Source organism: Columba livia, chromosome 2 (assembly GCF_036013475.1).
Source record: "Columba livia isolate bColLiv1 breed racing homer chromosome 2, bColLiv1.pat.W.v2, whole genome shotgun sequence".
NCBI lineage: Eukaryota > Metazoa > Chordata > Aves > Columbiformes > Columbidae > Columba > Columba livia.
The window spans coordinates 150315496-150338664 of NC_088603.1; the positions used below are offsets into that span (position 1 = coordinate 150315496).

Sequence of the window (23169 nt, forward strand, 5' to 3'; positions counted from 1 at the left end):
GCCGCGGCCACCAGCAACACCAGGTCAAGCTAACCGGCTTGGTGGGGTTTTATTTCTCCCTTTAAGAGAAATCTACTATGATCTTTAAAGAAAGCTGAAGACAAACTGCTATTGAATCACACACCCCTAAGTATCAGCCTTTTCTCAAGCAGATTCATTCCCTGCCTGATGATAAAGCAAGACTGTAGAAATAAGCTTCTCTCTGAAATAATTTTAAATGTGTATAAAGTTGATCACTTTTCATCTGTCTCAGACTTAAGACAGATACCCAGAACGAGAGACAGAGAGGACAGATCAACTGAATGATGTTCAAATATTTTGTTAGAAATTCACATTAAGTGTAATTACACTCCTGCTAATTTTTCACTGTGTTGGGGCAACAAAGACAGATGTATGAGCTCCCCTGAAGTCCTTAAGAAACTATGCATACCTGTCAGCAAAAAGGAACACCACAGGAAATCACTGACAATTTAAGTTCCAGCCATAAATTACACTCTCATAATCTGTACCTCTCTATATAAATGTGTAATGAGTACAGAACACAGCAGCAATGAAGCTGTTCTTAACTCATAACGTACTGCTGGAGGTAGCACAGCGGATTCGTCACCTGGGCACCTTTCTTCTTCCCGGCCCCACGTAACTCCGCAAAGCCTGCGGGTGCCTTTGTGGAACCAGCCAGACTCCAACACCTGACTCTCCGCACAGCCAAAGCCAAGCTGCGATGTCAGCTATCTTTGGCAAACGGCTGAAGGAAAGAATGTTATATGATATAATGTAAAAATAGATAAAATACACTTGACATAGAACTTGACCTCAAGGTGTTTTCTTTCGGCTTTTATGCTGTAAGAATACAGACTATCTGCTGCATCGTTATGCAGCTGCATTGCTTAGAAACTTATTCTGTAAGTGAATTTTAAATTCTACTAAAAGAATTTGCTCTGTTCATGAAAATGACTTGAAATTACTAAGATTATTTATTTTTGTAAGTAAAGTTATATAAGTAAGGAGCAACAGGGACAACAAAGACTGCTGGGCTCTACTCTGTAAGTAAACAGAGTTCTGACCAAGTTCACTTTTAACTCTTTCAATAAATTGTCTTTATTCTGCAAATCAAACAAGGAAAATTCTCCTCCTGGTCAGTGTTTCCGCAGCTTTTGGTAAGTGGGAGGATTGACTTTATAGGTTGCAAGTGCATCTCCACAGCTTCCAGCCGCAGAGCTGAGCAAGCGTGAGCACCGCACCGCTGCCCGTCACAGCTGTGCACACGCTCCAAAGCCTCGTCACGGCCTCTGCTCTATCAAGTGATACACATCCCATCTGTTGATTTAATCCCAACGTTGCTCAGTCTTCCCATTAAACTACTCGATGCCAGTTTAAGAAAGACAGGGTTCTGCCACATAGCACAGTCTTTGGTTTTCAACTTTGCACGTTTTCCCTTCTCCACTGCTTTTATTTCTACCTATTTCTTTGTCACAGATTCAAGTGGGAGCATGCAGCACTCCTGTGAGCACTGAAATTATATGTTCCACCTCCAGTTCTGCTAATCAGCTTGAGAATTATTAAATTACTAACACAAACCCCCAGCTGGATCCAAGAAATCCAACGGAATCTAATAAATTTAACACTTTCCCCCTCTGCAGTGGAAAGTATTCCGTGGCACTAGTGTGTTGCCTCCATCAGTGACGTACCCGTAACACCAGTATTTACTGGAGACCTTAATTAAACTTGCGCTCCTACGTTTTTTATTCCTGCTGTGCACTGGGGCTGATCTCAGTGTGCCTCCAGCATCCTTCCCTCCCTCATTCTCATCTACTTGTCCAAAATCTGGGCAATGTTTTCACAGCCTTTTCTCCAGCAGTGACAAAAGACACAGATTCAGGCTGAGGACGCTTTTTGCAGCACTGAAGCCAAGTGCTGTGTGATGCAGGGGGGCGGCCACCAATCCCACAAAGAATAATCCTGGATGGAGAGCCAGAGGAAGGGAGAAGAGACACAGCTCCCTGCCTAGCCACAGGATGAACTGTGAGGTCAAAAATGCTCTCCAACATAACTTCAAGTACTTGACAACACTAAAAAAGTAACTTGGGAGATGTAAGCAGTATTGCTCACTAGTGCAAGTCACCGTCTGCGCTGCTGGTGACACAGGGGGATCCCAGCACAAACTCCCGCCTGAGGCACAAAAACCCTCCCAGCACTTCCCGTGAGAGACCAGGAGAGGAAAAACCTCAGGTCAAATACAAAACTGCACCGTGAAGTGACCTAAAGTTATGCTGCTGCTGCAGGGAGCGATTCAATACTTTTCCTCCTGTTCCTAAACTCCCCCCGGTCATGTATTTGAGACTTTTCCCAGGCCCAGGGAAGAACAGCGGTGTTAGCGTGGGAGGCAGGAATGGGACTGCACACCCAGAGGTTTTTGGGGCAGAGGGGTGAGAATGGAACCCCCCCATGCATAACCTGGGTGAAGCCGATGGTAAATCTGCACCATAAGGACAAATCATATCTGCTGCACATCAGCTCATGCACAGCTCATCTGTGCAGACTCTTATCCCACAGTAAGGAAGCCACCTGAAATTTTCCTCCATGGCTGGGAAAGAATAATTAAATGAGCTCTTTTTTCTTCTTATTAACCGAGCTTTTACACAAGGTCAGGCATAAATTGCAGCAAAACTCAGCAACACTAGTGTGCAACTGCAAAAATTGAAATAAGCAGCATCTGAAAACATAGCTGATAAGATAGGTTCCTAGCATCCAAAACAGAGAAGGAAACCAACAGTGAAAACGTTAAAAAACCAAATTGTTTTTTTCTTTCTGATAAACCAGATCCAATAAATGAGTAAACAACAGGATGCATACATTTCCAACTGCAACCAGTCATCTTCGACATGGGCCATTTGTGCTGTCTCAGATTCCCAAACACACCTTTTGTTACGTTCCTTCTGTTCAAGGAGAGAACACTGAATCACAAGAAGCGTGTCTGATATTTTCAAGAGGAAAAGGTCACCAGGCTGATTATTTATAGCATCATTGTCACTTTTGCAGCTACCTATTTACATAGCTTTATTTAATTTACTCCATAAAATAACACAGGTGACAGGAAAACCAGTTAGGATTCCAAGCTGCTGTCCCTTCTCTCTGGTAAAAATATTTATTAGGCAGATGTTTGTGGATCCAGCTGGCAATTCTTACATGGAATTATAGAATAGTTTGGGTTGGAAAGTACCTTCTCTTCATCTTGAACAAAACAGCTAAATTTACATTTGCAACATCACATCTTGTGCTTTGTAAAAATCAGCTCATTGCCAGGGCTTAACGAAGCAAAGAAACAGCTGGACTGAAAGGCTATTTGCAATCTGAAAATCCAAACTGATGGTATTTAAAATAGCAGGGTGGCTAAAGATATCAGTTTGTTCCGTGCACGTGTCTCTCCAGTCTTCCATGAAACCAAATAAATCCAATAAACCACAGTTTCTGCCCATTCAGCTTGCCATGAGAAGTGGCATAATATCCTAATGGAGACTGATGATGCACACTTTCAGTGTAAGATGACTTATAGCGAACTGGCCAGCATCAAGGGATAGATCAGTGCATAGAGCCAAAAGCCATCGAGAGCAAGTAACTGAAAGCCATGAACAAAGAACTTATTTTAACAGTACAATAACTAGAAACTGATGCTGTCTAAAAGAAAAATGCAGCAGGTCAAAATGCAACAATTATGTGTTGATTCACAATAAGCATTTGGACCTGAAGACAATACCAGAACTTGGTGGCAATACATCGTTACATACACCAGCACAGCCCAAAGCAGACAGACCTCAGTCCATGGGATGGACAAGAATCACATATTGTGTCCTGTGTCTCCTCCTAACCCTGCCCAAAGGCTTCCCAGAACACATTAAAAGAACTGCTGGTGTCTGGCCACCAGGTCCCAGACTATCTCCAAGAAGTGACCTTTGGGAACCAAAGCCTGAGCCACTGGTGAGACCCATATCTCTGGCTCTGCTCAGTTCAAGTTGGCCTCACTGTAGAAGCTGTTTTCTCTCAAACTTCTCTATTCTTTTTGAAATTAAAAAGATTTTCCAAGGCTTCATCCTTCCTCCAGATCATGCAGGAGCCTTTCAACCAGGATCACTGTCAAACTGCAAGGCAAGGTTTAGTTCTGAAAATGCCTATGCTCCTATCTGACATCCTAAAAACTACAAAGTATTTGGCAAACGCATTGAGGAAAGGTTTTATCCTTGGGTACAAGCAATAGGCAAGAATAAAACAAGCTACCTGCTCCTTACATCTGCTTTAAGGTGACAGGCAAGTTAGAATCATTGAACCATTTTGGTTGGAAGAGACCCTCAAAATCATTGAGTCCAACCATAACCTGACTCTAGTGCTAAACCACATCCCTAACAACCTCCTATCTACATCTTTTAAACACCTCCAGGGACGGTGACTCAACCACTTCCCTGGACAGCCTGTTCCATAAATAATTTTTTCCTAATCTCTAACCTAAGCCTCCCCTGGCGCAACTTGAGGCCATTTCCTCTTGTCCTATCACTTGCTACTTGGAGAAGAGACCAACCCCCTCCATGCTACAACCTCCTTTCAGGTAGTTGCAGACAGCGATAAGGTCTCCCCTCAGCCTCCTTTTCTCCAGGCTGAACAGCCCCAGGTCCCTCAGCTGTTCCTCATCACACTTGTGCTCCAGGCCCCTCACCAGCTGCTTCATTGCCCTTCTCTGAACTCTCTCCAGCACCTCAATGTCTTTCTTGTAGTGAGGAGCCCAAAACCGAACACAGAATTCAAGGTGCAGCCTCACCAGTGCTGAGTACAGTGGAATGATCACTTCTCTGTTACTGCTGGCCACACTATTCCTGATACAAGCCAGGATGCTCTTGGCCTCTTTGGCCACCTGGGCACACTGCTGGCTCATGTTCAGCTGCTTTCAATCAACACCCCCTTTCCCCCTTTCCCCCAGGCACTTTCCAGCCACTCTTCCCTGGGCCTGTAGCGCTGCCTGGGGTTGTTGTGACCCAAGTACAGGACCTGGCACTTGGCCTTGTTGAACCTCATACAATTGGCCTCAGCTCAACGATCCAGCCAGTCCAGATCCCTCTGTAGAGCTTAATCTCTGTAGAATTGATACAGAATACGTCCCATCTCCAAACACAAAATATTGCAGTCTTCAAATACATTCCTACTTGCTCCTTTTATTATCTAGAGAGAAACGCGTAAGTTAAAATAAATGACCTCTTGGAATTCGCCAAAAGCTAAAGTACGTTAATTTGTCAAAATTAAATTTTAAAAACCGCAAAGAAAACAAAAAAAACAATGAACCTGATGAGCCTATCACATACAAATGGAAACCAGCAAATGATGCAGCAAAAAAATGACAGCAAGTAGCAAGCATCGTTATGGCTGCTAGGGTGGATATTTTATGATTAACATACAAGTATCTAAAAATCCAAAGTAACTGAACATTGGAATAAACAGCTGATTTCATATCCTGTAGTTTTGAATGAAAAATGCACTCTGCTGGGTTAGAAACAGTATTTGTAGGCTCTGCCTTAAAAAGCTCCCCATGGTTCAGAGGAAGCAAGGGTTTCATTTCAGGCACCAGTTAGTCACATCCCAAAAATTTCAAGGGGCAGGTTTCTTGTTGAAGGAAGTTCTTACATACAGCAACTAAACAGAAACAAGAACGTGTGCTTTCAGGTTCTTGAAATAACACCATGCTTATTTAAGGAGAAAGAAAGAGGGGAGGAAGCACAAGGCAGCTCACACACACAAGTCCAGCCTTCCCCAGTCTGAGATACTTTACTACCGGAGAAGAAAAACAAACAAAACCCCACACCACAAACACAAAACAGAACCAGAGAGATCCAAGACAGCTTCCTCAAGTGCTCTGCTTGCAGACAGACTTACCTCCTTTTTCCATTTACTTTTTCTTTTTTAGAAAAGATTTTCTGCCAGAGATACCAGCTGCCTCAATAGTTCTGTATTTGGATTAATTAAATAATAAATAAGGCTGACTACAGCTAAGAGTTCTCAGTTGAATGAGTAAGCTTTAAATAATTTCTTTCTTACAGCAACTAGGAAACTTTGCTTTCTTTTAATTTTGATTACACACTGAAACAGTACCTCTGTGTTCACACAATAAACATGATCCATTTCATTCGTGCCTATTACATGGTGATCTAAATGCTTCTAATACATCACTCCGAAAGGTTTAAGCTGTAAGCAAAAGTTGCATTGCACGTGATCTTTCCTAAAAAAGATCTCAATCAAAAGCACCCCTCGTACCAGATAGGACAGCGAAGCATAAAAATCTGTCTCCCCTTAACTATAAAACGTATTGTTTTTACACTACACAAATATAGTTGCAGAACAACAGCTCGAGGTTTAGATCTTTTTAAAACTCATGATTTTAAAAACGCTCGTGCACGACAACGATTTTGCACACAGCACATGCTTAAACACATGCAAAAGATGGAAAACAAATTTTAATTGGACCAGTCTTCTATTTTACCTTTTCTAAAATATCAATCCAGGGAAAGGCAGCTGATTAATGATATTTTTTAACAGTAATATTATTTATGCATTGTATTTGGACCATGTAATTTAATGCACAGCACTTTCCTAGGAAATAGCATAAGGTCAATGCCACTGAGCTTCTTCAAGCAGTTGAAGCTGTTTCACAGCACGAAATCTCTGGTCAAGTATTATCTAGAAACGATGCTATAGCTCAGGAGAATTTCTGCAAGATCGGGACTTAAAACACTTGTTTGGCCACTTTAAGATTAAGTCCACGAACTATTACTGGTATCACTGAAATTCTTGAAACTGGCAGCTTTCTATTAAGAAAATAAATAAAGATCGTGTACTTTTATTTCTTGTGGGAACACATGCCAACCGCACCAAAACAAGCAAGCAGAAAGTCTGTCAAACCAGGCGCCTGCTGGCCTTATGCAACGCCACATCTTAGCAAACACATTTTTTTGTTTGTTGGGTTTTTTTTACTGTACCAAAAGTACTGGTCGTCTCTGCAGATACTACCTCCTTCGCTGGCTGCTCCAGTGGTACCAGTGGTTTAGGGTATCTGGATGCTACAACGAGTTTCCAAAAGCAAGACAGCAATAAGTCATTATGTAAAATCTTCCCATCAACACTGGAGTATCCACCAGCAAGGAAAGAGCTTTTATAAACTCCAAGACAGCTGGATTTCTGTAGGTCTTGCAACAATTCCACTTGCATATTTGCAGGCTTTCCTCTGCTAAAACACGTAGCAAAACTTCTGCATTTACGCAAAGAACTTAGAATAGAACCTGTTTTAAGTTATAGCACAGAATAGTTTGGCTTGGAAGGAGCCAAGATCATCTAAAGATCTTAAAGATCATCTAGTTTCAACCCCCTGCCATGGGCAGCAACACCTTCCACTAGACCGGGTTGCTCAAGCCCCGTCCAGCCTGGCCTTGAGCACTCCCAGGTACGGGGCATCCACAACCTCTGTGCAGCCTGTTCCAGCACTTCACCATCCTCATGGGGAAGATTTTTTCCGTATATCTAATCCAAACTGCCCCTCTTTCAGTTTAAAGCCATTACCCCTTGTCCTATCACTACATGTCCTTATAAAAAGTCTCTCTCTGGTTTTCTTGTAGGTCCCCTTTAGGTACTGAAGGGCTGCTTGAAGATCTCCCCAGAGCCTCCTCTTCTCCAGGCTGAACAACCCCAACTCTCTCAGCCTGTCCTCACAGGAGAGCTGCTCCAGTCTTCTGATCATCTTCATGGCCTCCTCTGGACTTGTTCCAACAAGCAAGCAAAATATCAGAGTATGGAAGAAAACCAAACCACAAGAGCAAAGCCCTCTAATACCCAAGTAACATATGCATGGCCCTGTCCCAAAGTACCATCTATAGTAGTGTGAATAGAATACGCCTCACAAACGGAGTTTAAAGCAGAAAAAAAAATATTACCCAATTTGTTCCAAGTTAAAAGTCTATGAAAATTTTTCTATATAATTAACATTTCTGTAAGATACCATGCTATGTTGAGATTATGTGATGAAAATTCCAATTTGCCAAAGCTACCGAAATTTGCAGTTTTATTGTAATTTAAAAATGGAAGTCCAAACAAATCATATACATTCAGTGGAAATAAAGCTGAAACATGAAAAAGCACCACAATAAAGACACGCAATACCCAATTGACTAATGCAACACAGTAAGTGCTAGAATGAACAACGAAAATAGAGATCTTGTACTGCCCAAGAGTTCATTTCGGAAGCGAGGTTTTGTTCATGCATTTTTTGCTTTAGAGTTTTGGCATTTGGTTTTGTTTGTTTTTTTTGTTTAAGTACACCTTCACTTTTGAAAGGTTTCTTGAGGCATGGGGCATACCTCTCAATAAGACTTCAGAATTATTAAATCTTCTAACTAAGGCACCCCATGCAGCACCCAGATGTTCCCGCACTCGTCGGCATAAAGAACAGCCACATCCTGAGACAGGATGGACAAAAAGAGAATATTTAAAAAAATTAACTAAATTTCACTCCCTGTCCCAGCTCCCTGCATAGGACAGAACGCAGAGCCCTGCTCTTCAACACCAGGCCTGGGGAAGCCACAAAGGGTTTATGCATCCAGTATTCCAGATACAGAAGCACATGACAACTAAGGAGCTGAATGGAGCTTTCTATTTCTCCCTCTCTCCACCAAGGCTTAAGAAAAATAGTATCAGAGTACCTAGAAAAATAAATAACTCCTATTCCTGGCTCCTTTGGCATTTTTCCCCTGGCAAAATGGTATCAATTTCAAGTAAATGGCCAGGATTTAATATTAGTGTTAACTAACACTTAGGGTTCAAAGTCCTTTATAATAGTCTGCCTTATTGAGGTACTAAAATAGGAGGCATTACATAGATGACCACCATTGGAAAACAGAACAGTTCCATCCGCAGATTTTAAGGAAAATCAGTAGAGCCTGTGTAGCGCTCTTCCTTCTGCACTCTGCCTTCATGAGAAGGCTCGATGATTTTGGAAAGAACAAAAAGTTTGAGAAGCAAAGAGAGACAGTTTCCATCTGAAACGTAACGCTGCTCTCAGCACTGAGTGTTTTTCACTCAGCGCTGAGATTAGCAATAATCCTGGTGTATGCTGTGACGGCCTAAGGACACAAAGGGACCGCAGGCAGGCTGGGAAGAGTCTGTCATTTTACCAGCTTGAGGGCGCACTTCAGCCCTGCAAATTAGACTCTTGCCCGCAGCCTGCCAGAAGACCTTCTCCCACAGTAGCAATCAAACACTAGAGTTAAAAACCGATTTATTGACTTGGGTCACAGCAAGGGAGAAGAGGTAGATGATCTTTCTCCACACACAGCTCAGAGTTCACCTGTTGTTGGGCCTGAGGAGGAGAGAGGGAGAAAGAACTGTTCCCTGCAGGTTCCCTGCCAAAACACACCGGTTACTTCCTCTCAGTGCTCAGCGGGATGGGTGTCCTCACAAAAAACCTCACACCTCCGCTGTGAAATCACTCTTCAGACAAGACCAGTAATTCCAGAAGGATCAAATTATGCTTTGTTCCATTAACACTGGCTAAGTTCTACCAAAAACAGGTACTAAAACCTAAGTGGTATCTAAACCACCACAGCAGATGAACTGGTTTGTTTGCATTAGCAAGAAGCCTCTGACTCACGCTACAGAAGGGATCTTTTTCACATGAGATCACGTTTGGAATACCTAAAAACCTCAGTGAAATCTGTTTGATGACATTTGCAGTCCTAGGAATTAACTTTTCTTTTTGAAGTTGTGGAAGTAGGGACATCAAGGCTCTAACACTCCCTAAGCTATTCCAGTAAACTGAAAAGTTCATAAATTTTACACCAGATCATAAACCAGAGATGTTTCTTGCGATACCAAAATAGGACTTCACACAACAATAGCTAAAAGCTCACAAATTCCTGTAAAAAGATCTTGCCCCACCTGTCAGCTCTATTGAACAAATGGAGGTGGTGCCCTTTTGATGGAAGCACCTTTTTTTTCTCTTTTTAAACAAAGAACTTGAAATTATGAACATCTGCCTATGAGAATGCACCACTTTGGTCAGATTATGTATTAAATCATGTATGGTATGACACACCAGTGACTTCAAAGAGAATCTAGCTAGAGACTGCATTCTCCAAGACCTGCAAATTAAACCAACAAAACTCGCTGTCAAGACTTCATTGCTACTGGGTTTTTGCATGTTTTCCAGTTAATACACAACCTCAACAGGCAGTGAAACAAGCAATTACACTTCAGAAGGCCTTTAATTTAGTGATCACACCACAAAGCCTCCAATTTAAAATATAAACCACAACTCGGTGGTTTGAGGGAGTTGTGTTCAAGGTACATACACTGTATGTCAAAAATATATATTCATATATTACACATACACAAATATATATCTTGCATACACATTTTATGCATATGTACACTAAGACAGAAAAATCTTTTTTCCCATCTTTGCAACAAAATATGGGAAAATAATGGATTCACTCACTACCAAGACCTGAGATTTCTTAGAGGTCCTAGACAGCCATCGTGTTAGTATTATTAATGGAAAATGGTTACATCTGGGCTCAAGAATATTTTAACCCAGCACAGATAAGAACAACAGCACCCTTGGAGCAAATAAAGACACAACACACATGCTAAGTTCAGTATTTCTTATGTAAGCAAGTCAAACCCTTCATTTTTTCCCTCCTTGTTACGGGTCTTGCTGCACTGCTGAGAAGTGTTTTCATGAATCATTTTATATCATACACTGGAAACTAAAGGTAGAAAACCTGAATATAAGCCCCTTAAGAAAGAAGTTACACCTTTCTTCTAATACCACTCCATAGAAAGTCAGAAGGATTTTAAGACATTCATCTCCCACATGCAAGAAATGAGCAACACGAAGGAGGATTTGCCTGTTTGTTTCTAACACAACTAGGCCTTGATTATGGGGCACCACTTCCACAAGCAGGAAAGCAGAACTACTACATTTAAAAGGAATTGGCCTACTTGCTACGTCAGTGTTTCTGTAACTATGAGAAAAAAGAAATACAATATTTGTATTCAAGTCCACACGCATCATCTCCATCTGGTGCCGCTCACGTGCTTAGAAGAAACACAAACTGAAATTTTAAAACTCTGTTTCAAACACCTTCCTGGGAAAATGCAAGACCTTATTCACTTTTCCAAGATGGGAAAGAAAAATAAAAGAGGGGAGGAAGATGATGTTTTGACTTAAAATTAAGACAGTTGTAAAATACAGATTATAGTCTAAATCAGGACAGTTCTCAAAATACCTTCTAATTCCATCAAGACTCGGTTTCATCGCCTCTCCCCCAGCTTCTCCTGTGCAAAACCCATCTGTTATACCAACTCAGGCTCGCAGGTAAGCAAGCACAGCTCCACAGCCACCCTCTATCACAAGTCCAAGGATAGAGCTCTGTTTTCTGACTGAAAAACTACAACAAACAGAAGAACCTCGGTGTTTATTCACAACATCAAGTTTCAACAGCTAAACTGTTTAAAGTGACTCCCGGCACTTGACATCTGGAAACTCTAAGTGTCCAGATGCAAATGTCCAGGTAAGACAAGCTGATGGCAGGAACACATTCCAAGCTACCCCGTCACAAACCTCACCTACGGGTTTGTGACTACAGCGCAAAAAGATGTGTTAAGTTTCAAAAACACTTCAAAGACTCAGCTAACTTAGAGGTTAACGGCTACAACCCACCTACCTGAGGACCGTCCTTCGGCGTAGCTGCCGCAGCTAAGGCTGGGTTTCCCTGCAGCCTCTGCCATTAGCGGAGGCCACAGATAGTGTGTCCTGTCATATTTCGCGCTAGGGCGATTAGTTGATGGAACTGCATCCTTCTGGTGGTGGGGCTGGGAATGGGCTGAGGGACAGGCCCCGTTTGGTTCTTGATGTGCCCAGGTCTCCCCATATTGCTGACAGCTTCCCCTAGCTGATATGGGGTCTGTTAGGGCACAGAAGAGGCAGTGAAGGAAGAAGGTCAAAACTTAACCCAATAAGGACTGTGTTAAGAAGAGTACGGACTTAAACCTCCCTTTCCATATAGGAGTATGAAACGATCACAGGCACGAAACAAGCTCAAGCACCGTGGCAGCACCGCATAGGCATCTCATGATCGAGGAGAGACTGATTTTCCAGACTCAAGCAGGACACGGGAACTCACCCAGTAGGTAGAGAAGTGAATTTGAAGGCTGCATTTGGATCACTTGCATAGGAAATCAACATAAAACTAAAATTAGCAACTTCACCTGAAGAATCAGCTACTGGGAGCTACAGCATGCTGCCACCCAATGAGATGATCGAGAAGAAACCCAACATCTCTTTTTATCTTGATTGAACTCAGCGGTTGTAAAAAACAAAAGTGACACTAGTGGACTGGAAAAAGTACTTGGAAAGCAGGGCACAAATAACTCTCACCCCATCTGCTACTCACAATCACTGCAAACCTAGTTACATCATTCCTACACAGTCACCGATTCAACAGCAGGACAGAGCAAACACATAAAATATCATCTAACCATAATAAAGCACTTTAAGTACAGAATACCAACATCTACTCCAGAAATCATACAGTTTTCCTCCCAGTGCAGCCCTTCTATACACTTTGTTTTCTTCTGGCCCTCCTTGGTGTGGAGAGTGACGATACACACCCGACACTCCTCAAGAGCCTGGCTCTGCGTTGACTGCCTTTCTTCACATAAAACTCTGAACTCTGTCAATATCTGCAGCAAACTGTGACAGGCAAACCAACCCCCCCAGGGGCTCCTGGCATCGCTGCTCCTTTCCTCAGCTCAGTGCGGCTCACACAGTGCGCAAAGAGGATCCACTGCTGGGGTGGGTCCGAGCACCTATTTTACCAGTGCTGAATGATTTCTGTGCCACATTTCCGCTCTTGTTCACATTACTGTAGTTCTCTAGAACACCGGGAAGGTACACGAGATATGCACTATTGTTTCAAGATTTTTTCCTCTTATTTTTATTCAACAGATTTACTAGAAGCCTTTCTTGGTTACGGCTTTTCTTTTTTTTCCATAACACAAGCAGAAATATAAATTCATAGATTTAAAAGCTGACAGCTGTTATCGTGCTGTAGTCCGGTTAAACAAACATGAATGGAGCTGGCTAAAGGAAAAGATTCCATTTTCAAAAGTTTTATCAAGCTACTGGTTGGGCAGTCAAGAATCTGGCTCCAAGGACCAAGGTCTGATGGCATCACAACATTTTGTGCAGCCTAACCCGTGAGACTACAACGCTCACAACTGCGGTTCTGTTGAAACAATCTCCCTGGCAAGATTAATGCTTACAGTCTCGGATGTAAGTGAATTGCAATTTCCACTACTGAAATAAACCTGCAGTTTACTAATAAGCAGTAAAGTCTCTAAACTCAAACTAATGCTTTTGTTACTGTCTTCTAAATCCTGAATCATCAGGAAGTCACAGTATTTTATAGAAATAGGCTTTCCTACTATAGCTAACAACAACTGAGCAACAAGATATTAAACAGGACCATCTGCTGAGTTATCTCTGTATAAACCTTGAGATGTTATACTAAAATGCATTTTCAAGTCTCATTTTGATATCCAGCGCATGATCCTGCAGGTATACAACACACTGTGAGCAGCCCTGTTTCACCTGAGCAATACCTGCTGACATAGAAACTCACACAAGAACCTCGAGGCAAAGACTCTTCATACACTGAGAAGGATTTATTTAGGAAGAGTATTAGTTGTTAGTATCCAAAAGTTAGTGTTACCTTACAAACTCAAAGCGTGCTTCCCACTATGTTGGAAAACAAAACTGATTCACGCTCTGCAAAACGGCAGCGCTGCTCTTAAAATGAACCATTTAAGTGAACTACTCTCACTCTGACTAGAAACACTAGTGTTTATAGGCAAGTGTGCTATAAACAAAGCCAAGGAAGTACCTGAAAAGGTTCTGTCTCCTGACAGCAGCAGCGTTTCTACAGCTGATCCCTGGACCTGTTCTCTGCCCACCACAGGGTTTCTTCCAGACATGCACAGAAGAGCCACAAGGCACAGAAATGCCCTTTCCAAGGGCACGCCGCTATCAAAGTCATGAAGAGGCCTAGATCAAACAAACCCTGATCTCTTACGCACCTGCTATCATCTTTGTTAAAATAGGGACCATAAATCACAGCTAAGTATCAGAAGTACTGAGTTTGTAATTAAAAGGATTTGGTTTTCTCTGATTTTTGATTTGTTTAAGGAAAAGCATCAAGCTGGCAAGAACAGTTGGATCAGACAAAAAAAGAAATCACCATTAGTTATTTTAATTGGTGTTGCATGGCACTATATTCAGAGACAGATCTATAAACACCCCCCAGCACACACACACACCTTCCTGCCCAAGAACCAACACTTCCAAAAGCAAAGGCGGCAGGTCCTTGTGCAGGGAAGTGTAATTCATGAATGAGCGCCCAGGGCAGCAGCAGCCCAGCGCCTCTCAAGAGGTCTGAAATCCATTTACCGCTGCGCTGGCGTCAGGAGGATTTTCTGAAAGGCACTTTCCCGCTCCCATCCCGAAAAACGGCCACCCACGCCCCTCCGAAACTCCTCGAGAGGCGACAACCACACCGAGGATTTGGCACAGCGGGTCGTTTCGAGTTCTGAAGGTGCTGCAGATGCTTCTGGAAACTAAACTTCAGGGTCTGTGCCTCGTTTACACCCGGTTATGCCAAACCGCGCCGGCACACGCCTCTCGGTGCCTCGTCCTGCCGGAGTTTCCTAGTGGCTCGGCCGCCCGGAGGAGCCGCTCGGGCGAAGGCGGGAGGACCCGCCGCATCCAGCGCCAAACTTCGGGGGCTCAGACCGGCGCCGGCCCGGTCCCCCCATCCCCGCCCGCCCTCAGCGCGGCCCCGAGCGGTACCGGCGCTCACCTTGGGCGATGGCGATGGACTCGAAGCGGTGCAGCTCCCGCAGCAGGCAGCTCCGCTCGGTGGAGTGCAGGCTGTAGATGAAGTCGCGGGCTCCCTGTGCCGTATTCAGCGCCTCCATCGGCTCCTTCTTAGGGTGGGTGCCCAGCGCCCTCCCGGGCGGCGCAGACCCCCGCGGGAGGAGCTGCCCCTCGGCGCCGCCCCGCAGGCTGCCCAGGCGGCGGCGGCAGCAGCAGCGCGGCGGGCCCCGCAGCGAGCCCAGGCAGGAGGAGGGTGCGCCGGCAGCGCCGGGGCCCCCCGGCCGCCCCAGCAGCAGCGCCGCCCGGCCGAGCCACGCCGACATGGGGCAGGGGAAGGGCGCGGCGCTCGGGCCGCCACAAGCGTCCGCCGCGAAGTCCCCCCGGGCCGGTTTCAGCGGGGCCGGGGAATCCGCACCCAGTCACCGCCCCGCGGCCGCTCCCGCCAAAGCGGCGGCGGCGCCGCGTCCCGCCCGGCGCTTCGCTTCACTTCGCTCCGCGCCGCTCGGGCCGCCTCAGCCGCTGCCGCCCATGGCCCCGTGCCGGCGGCAGGGCGGGGCGCAGGGCGGCCGGCGGGGGCGGCTCCGCGCAGGCGCGGGGCGGGAGCGGCAGCGCGGCCTCCGTCGCCCCCTCAGGGCGGAGACCCGACGGCCCCGGCCCTGAGGCGGTGCCGTCCGGCACCGCCTCAGGGCCGGGGCCGTCGGGTCTCCGCCCTGAGGGGGCGACGGAGGCCGCAGGGCCGGAGCGCGGCCTGAGCGCCGTAGATGAGGGGCCAGCGCGGGTCGAGCACCTGCCCTCCTCCCAACACCGGGGCTTGGCGAAACACCCTCCCAAACTCCTAATATTACATGTATTATTCAGGTCCTTGTAAGCCCACAGGGCTCTTCTGCAGCAACAAAAGGTGTCCCCAGCCAGTACCAGCCACCAGCATCCTACCAGAATAACAAAAATGAGGTTTTTGCTTGCTTTGCTATTTTCCACGCCCTTGTTTTAGAGCATTGCAGTGTTGCAACACCCAGTTTTGGTGTAGTACGCTTTAGCTGCATGTAGCTTTTTTTGTTGTTTAATCAATTGGCAGGCATTGTGTTTAAGCCACCTAGATTGGTTGTTTTCTTAAAAAATGTACACATTTAGGCCACAGTTTACATCTTCATCCTTCAATGGAGGGGTTTTTAAAACCACATTTTGAGTGTTTTGCTGTGCATCCTGAACGCTTCACCGGCGCATACGGCATCCTAAGGGTTAATCCAGGTTCTGTTTTTCTCAAAACGTTGTGTTCAAAAAGTATTAGATTTTGTAATTAGCTTGCAAAGAAACTAAATAACCACAGCCACAAGGGACTCAGTTATTATAATCTGTGCCTAGTTCATTTAATACTATGGCAAGCGCCTTCTGGAGACACTCAAAATCTACTGCTCTATGTTAAGCTCTTTTCATACCAAAAATACCCGACTTCAGGTGGGGGGGTGTTCATCCAGGGGGTTTCTTCAGCTGCCTTGTTGGAGGGGGTCAAGGAAAAAGTTTTAACTTCTCTCTGTGGGGAGAAGTTGACATGAAAAAGCAGCATTTTCTCTCCAGTTCCACTGCTAGCAATGCTAAAGAGACGAAGATCTCATGATAAATAGACGTGTCTTACCTATGGTATGTGTTCAATATTTTTTATGTTTACATATAGTATGTGTACTGTGGGGAGTGAGAAGAAAGTGAGTGAAGAAATATAGCAAATAAGTCATAAAGGCCTGGATATAGGATGTTACAATTTTCACCCTGTTAGAGAAATAGTGAAGATAGATGAGTGTTGGCTGCTATTTCCAGTTAAATGCGTTGTTTCCATGCAGGTGACAGATCCTGCCTCTGAGGCAAGAGATTTTTTACTGGTTTCTAGGTCTGTCTTCCAGTGCTTACTCCTGATCCAGAGCCACTAAGGCCTTGATGATGCTCAGAACTGTACTTATCTTCCCAGGCATCCTATTGGAAAAAATGGCATCTTCTGTTGCTCTTCAGGGGCAGTGTGGCTGTTGGTAACAGTTTTCATTTCCAGAGAGCTATAACAATAGAGTTCATAGAAGTGTTCAAAGATGCTACTAAAATTATTCTTAATCAAATAGCATTTTAAATAAAAACGAATGCTTCCACAGAGAAGTGCAGGACACACAATGGGATTGCCAAACACCTGAAAAAAAGGCAACCAGAAAAACAAGGAACAAACAATCTTTCCAGGTGCCAAACCTTTAATACTTCAATCTGACATATTTCTGATTGTTTATGTTGTATTTTGTTTTATTTTCACACAGCTTGATTGCACTGGACTACGAAGAAAGAGCAAAGAAGGAATGCTGGTACCTGGCAAGGAAGGAGAATTCCTGAACATCTATTGCAAAAGGTGATTGCATCTGGATTATTCTTGGGGTGTTTCGACAGCACTCAAAACATTGCAAGTATTTTCAGACACTGAAGGAGAGAGTTTCTTTGTCCAGAGTCTGTTGTGCCAGTCTCATGGGTTTCCTTATAGACAGGACCCTGGGCAGCGTGGATCTCTGATGAAACGAACATGAAATCAGTGACGATGAATGGGGAGTTTCTAACACAGCCTTTAGGTATTTGCTGTATAGAAATATGAACTGTAGAGGGAGGCACAAGGGCATTGTTTAAGCAGGCATGATACAATGCTATTGCAAAAGTACAGTCATCATTTGTATGTCAAGATAGAGATCAGGGTTTAGCAGACTCTAAATTATTCTGTGGGCAGCAGCTGTGGTTTATGCCTTTCCAAGCCTTTAAAACTGTATTGAACAAATTGGAATAAAAATGTCTTCAGAGTGACAATTCTGCAGTGACGGGAAATGAACTAGGCAACCTAATAGGTTTTTTCTGTAACTCTTTGTCAGAACTTTTATTTTGTTGAAAAGTGAAGTTGAAGCTGTTGGCTAAAGTGACACTTGAATTAATCAGACCATCCATTTAACTTGATTCAGCAGGTGGTGCGGAGTAACTTTCATTAGTCCCTGACACTCCGGCAGAGCTTGTGAACCTGCCAAAATGCATATTTCTCACAATGTTCTGAAAAATGCAGAAATTTCCCTTTATTTGCTTGGGGTTTTTTTCTGATAGGTTAATTTTCTCCTAACACGATTTATTTTACGAGTGACCAAACTAAAAATCTGGTTCATACACCAGCTGACAGAAGAGTAATTTGTTTAAAATACTATATGGAAAATTTGGTGCTGCTCAGCCCTAAAAGCTAGAAAAGTGCATATGTAGAAATCAGCAGAGAAATGCCAGCCGTCTTTCATAGCATTTCTGCAAGGCTGCCTAAGGACCACAGGGCTGGGAGACCAATCTTTTTGTGGAGACTGGCAGGAAATATTAGGCTGCCCTCATCTCATATAAATATTGAGTGCATATTAAATAATTACATCTTTATGTGGTGAAGTAAGAGAATATTATTGATGAAGGGAATTTCTGTTAAGGGAGTAACATGATTTCTCTGCCCAGTGTAAAGATAAGTATTGTTAGCTAAAGCGAGACCAAGGTTTAAGAGTTGGTAAACGTTTGATACCATAAATTGCAAGAATGCACTGTTTGTGTTCTACAAGTTAAGCACTATATTTAAGCAGGCCAGAATTTCTAGGAAACTTCCAGATTAATAACTTCAGAGAGGCATGGACAAGCTACTTTTCCTCTGTCTCACATTTCAGAAAACGACGTGGCTCTTCTGGTCTTGCCAGCGCAGCGAGGGGCTGATCCTACAGTTGTTTGTGTGTTGGCAGATGGAGGAATCCACAGAGAACGCAACATGGTGCTCACTTAAAAAAGGAGTCCTGAAATACACTGACCACTTGCTAAAATTAGAAATCCTATCTACAGTCTAAAATCTGAATGTAATACAAGATTGGGAGCTTAAAATATCATTACTTATTGAAGTAGTGCAAAAATGAGTAAGGTCTTGTCCTTCAGCAATAAAAGATGTTACAATAATCTTGTGAAGTTGTAGGAGATCAAGTGCAAACAATCTTTCTGACCATCACAACTTCCCTCATACAGCTTTGTACCATCACTTACATTATTACATTGATAAGCACATATATGATTTCAAGACACTTTTTGGCTTAGGACTCTGTACTGGCTTTGGCTGGGATAGAGTTAAAGGTCTTTGTAGTAGCTTGTACAGGACTGTGTTGGATTTGTGCAGAAAACAGTGTTGATAACACCGGTGTTTAATTATTGCTGAGCTGTGTTTACACGATGTCAAGGCCTTTTCTGGTCTTCATCTTGTTCATGCACATTATTCCATGTTTTTTACACTCAGGAAGCAGACACAGGTGCACAGTGGTTTAAACAATTATCAACAGTTATCAAATACAAGATGAGAAGTTACACTTTTTCTTACGGGATAAGTGCTTTTAGAAGATCGTATTCAGCTACGGTGTCCTTAGTCTCAGATAAATTGCACATAGCTCAAAAAGCTTTTGGGAGAAGCATTAAAGGTTTGGGAAAAAGCTTCTTAGTAATAGACTCCAAAGATGAATTAATTCACTTAAATTCACTGAAAGTTTGTGGGTTTAATAGAAACATAGTTTCTAGGTAACTTACTTTATAAAACAACATTTTCAGCACCCAATAAACTTATATGTGACAGCCACAGCCATCACTGTGTATCGATGTATGGCAAGTCCTGAAGCTGAAACTAGGCAGAATCAGACTACTGTAAAAATTTTAGCAGTGAAAATAGTTAACAACTAGAACAACTTTCTAAAAGTTTATTTTCTAAAAGATGGGATCTTCTCATATCATAACTAAGTGAAGCCTTAGCTTAGCCAAGCTCTTAGCTCCTCTTTTAACTTAGAAGAGCTGAGATTAGGTGTTTAGTGTAATTCCTCCCACATTTATAATATATGGATGCACAGCACTTCTTTAAATGACTCCTGGAGTTTTTCACACTAAACATGTTGGAAAACTTTGCCTTTTGTCCTCCAATATTTGTGTTCCACCTGAAAAAGAGAAAAGATCTGTACATCCTTTGAGTTCAGAAAGATGAGTTTTTCAATAAACTGGGTAAGGTGGCAGGGCTGAACTGTTCCACTTAGTGAACTGCATTAAAATGTATCAGGGGAGAGATATGAAAGAAGAGGAATATTCCAGAGAGAGGAGGGAATGTCAAAGAAAAGCAGTATATAGAGGTTACAGCATGAACTGGAGTGGCAGCCTTGCAGCGAGGCCAAGCAGCTCCTGCGCCGCACTGACATCAGGTGAACATACAGATGCTGTAAAGCACCTTTGCCCGGCACCTTCATCTGGCCCCTACACGCTGGGGTAGGTAGTGCATCATACAAAGGATATTGTACCATTACATTTCCTTTGAAGCCTGGAAAAAATAGAAAGCTCTCAAAGAATTACGAAGCAGCTGGATTAGGACCTTGGAGACATTCACCACTTTGTGGTGTAAAATGCATGAGGTGACCTGTAGGGACCCCATCTTGATAATTTTTTGCTGTGACTGAAGCAGCCGTTCCTTTAAGCTACATAAAACATTTCTGTCAGCATTTACCGTGTTGCCCCTTGATCCCATTTACCTCTGTTGAACAAAGCTAATTAGTGACAGAAGCTAAAAGTTAACCACCACTGAAAGGGCAGCCCAAGCAGTTGTTCAGCCTGTTTACACATCCAGTGAAAGGGGTGATGGACAGAGCTTTGTTACCTTTCACCAGAGGTTTTCAGGCAGTTTTACATCACGGATTTCTCTGTATTCCTTGTTTTTTCCTCTTCATTGGTTGCTTTCTCACTTTTCACTTTATTAGTCTTCCACCTGCATGTTAACATACCCTGTCTGTTCCCAGTCTAGTACTTTAAATGGGCCTATAGCTGCTTTTTGGAGGCTTTCCCCAGTCCACTGTTGCTCTTTGCTGGTCCTCTCTTTTCCAGTAAAGTCATCCATGCCAGCCCTGCTAAAGTCCTCCACCCCCAAAATGCTACCCTTTCTCCTCTCTCCAGCAAGAACTAAGCTCATCCTTAAGCAACCTGTTTTCCACTCTATCATGCAAGTTGTTTGCTCAGTCCTACCTTCCTTCAACAGGTGTATGGTTTAAGTTTAGGCCTCTGGAGAGTCTACACAAAGGTCTGAAGTTCGGACTTTATATACAAGTGCACAACCACGCAGTAGCCAAATGCCTTCCCCAGGATTTCAGCAGCACTCAGTCCCTCTTAAGATAACACCTCCTTTCACTCTAACAGCACTAACTCTGCTCTTGACAAGAATGAAGACAGACAAGTTCTTTTAAACCATGCCACAAAATCCCAGATCATGGAGTGTTTTCCTTAGAGGAATAGTGAATTTTTCATCTTTCACTTTGTAAATTGCTATTGGAGCGTTGCAGCAGCAATTGCAGAAAATGCGGAGCAAAAGAAACACTCAAATAGAATAATGCCCAGGTCTAAAGTAAAAGTTATTCTACACAATGTGTAGCAGAGCTAGATTCTTGTAGAAACTGATCGATCTCCTTAACTCATTGAAGTGCAACAGTGTAATACACGTTGTGACTTCATTTTCCCATAGTTTCCTTCAGTAACTGTGGCAGGTTAAATGCCTTGCATTGAGGGCCCCCATACAACATTTTCAATCTCCATTTACTCACTTATTAATGAATAAGTTGCTATTTGAAGCTACCTTGCTATACAAAAGTAAATATGACTATATACCATGATAATCTCATGGGCCCTCTCTGTAATTGTAACATTTCATAGCCTCAGCTCCTTTTAAAAATTTCATTTTAAAACTACATAATATATTAAGTTCTCTGAATACAGATTAAGATGCCAAACAATTAACTGATTCTATTACATAGGTAGTTTTCAAGAAGAAAATAAGCAGGTGCAAATTGCCAAAAAAATCCAACATCTTACTGTAAAATTATTTGTGTCCTCATTGTCTGGAAGCTTGAGACTCTTCTAAAGCAGCGAACAAACTTTTCTCAGTAGGGCCACATGTGTGTCCCCTCAAATTAAAAATAAAATAAAATAAAATAAAATAAAATAAAATAAAATAAAATAAAATAAAATATCAGTAATTGGAATAGATTAGAATCTACATTTAGAACTTTCCTGATGAATAGCTATTGTGCAGATTTAACTGCTGGATTAATTCATTAGGAGACTAAGAAATTATTATCTATTCAAATTTCAGAGTTCTTCCATGTTTCAGGAAGATCTTCAAAAGTTCTATTGCTGACAAGATGCTCAATTCTTAAATTTTTTGTAGAAAGGGTATATAAGCCTATTTAAATTAAAGAGATGTACAATGACAGAAAGGTGAAATGGAAAGATGAGCAGAAAGAGATGGTGTGTAAGATCTGGATGAGGGTTTACACTAATATTTCCTTCATCAATGGGAAGAGAAGGCTACAGGTGGTTCATAATAACTACAGAGACATAATAATCTCCTAAGTATGCAAGTGATTGTCAAATGCTAAATCCACCGTCACACCAAATGGTGTTTTTAACATGTTTTTATGTTATAGTGCTTTTGGTTTTAATTAACCACTTTATTTCTATACAGATGAATCAAGACAAAAAAATTGGAAGTCTTGATTCCTCTTGCCCTTAGCAATGAGAAAATGCATTAACTTCCTAAGAATGACAGTTACAAGGTAGAGAGCTTTTTTAGTCAACTGGCCACTGACAGAAAACGGTTTGAATACACAGAAGCAGAGAGTGATGCAGCAGTTCAGTGGTACTGAGGGCTCAGCGCTGGCAATCCCTGAGCGCTCCGGCCGCACCAGCTGTGTAAGTACAGCAGGAGCACGACACGGAGTCTTGCCTTGGCACTGCATTCTAAATGACCTGATAAAGCTGCCATCCAGCTGTTACAAGGAAGGTGTGACTACTGTGCTTATTTTATAAGCATCTATTCTGCAAAAGTTAGCATCTGTTATGCTTTAGTATTTTAGGTGATAATTGTAATAATTATTAATACATTTTCTAAATAAACAAAAGAAGGAACCTGGTTTCATTCCCAAAATTTGTATATACCAGCCTTATCCAGGAGACCTGGACATGCATCCAGCACATGGAATTCTTCTCCTAAACCCACAGGTAGGGGCAGAAAAATGGCAATATTCGCTGTAGCAAAGTGTGAGGTTTCAGGCTCTACATCTTGGCTTCATTCTCTGTGTTCTCTTGAGGTCCACCCTTACCCTTTATTTTTTCCCTGTGCTGTT

The 23169-nt window shown here is 43.0% G+C and overlaps 1 protein-coding gene and 1 long non-coding RNA gene across 5 annotated transcripts in view; one reads left to right on the forward strand and one right to left on the reverse strand.

The window, feature by feature from the left end:
- The window catches only part of TMEM65 (transmembrane protein 65), a 37151-nt gene extending 21612 nt beyond the window's left edge, over positions 1-15539 (reverse strand). The window contains exons 1-2 of one of the 3 annotated variants that reach the window (XM_065054367.1): positions 14943-15539; positions 11751-11990 (exon numbers count right to left, since the gene is read on the reverse strand). In XM_065054367.1, coding sequence (XP_064910439.1) covers positions 11751-11990; positions 14943-15282 — 580 coding nt within the window. In that variant the 5' untranslated portion in view covers positions 15283-15539. Of the gene's footprint in view, positions 1-7013; positions 7095-11750; positions 11991-14942 lie in introns of all 3 variants that reach the window. The other 2 variants (XM_065054368.1, XM_065054369.1) reach the window with 2 other exon arrangements.
- Positions 15540-15663: 124 nt separating this feature from the next.
- On the forward strand, positions 15664-22013 carry LOC110362424 (uncharacterized). Of its 2 annotated transcripts, XR_002419779.2 has the most exons (4): positions 15664-15910; positions 16535-16597; positions 17251-17339; positions 18655-22013. It is a non-coding gene; the product is annotated as an uncharacterized LOC110362424 (long non-coding RNA). The 2 variants fall into 2 exon arrangements; XR_002419778.2 differs by having other exon boundaries at positions 15664-16597.
- The last annotated feature ends 1156 nt before the right edge of the window (positions 22014-23169 follow it).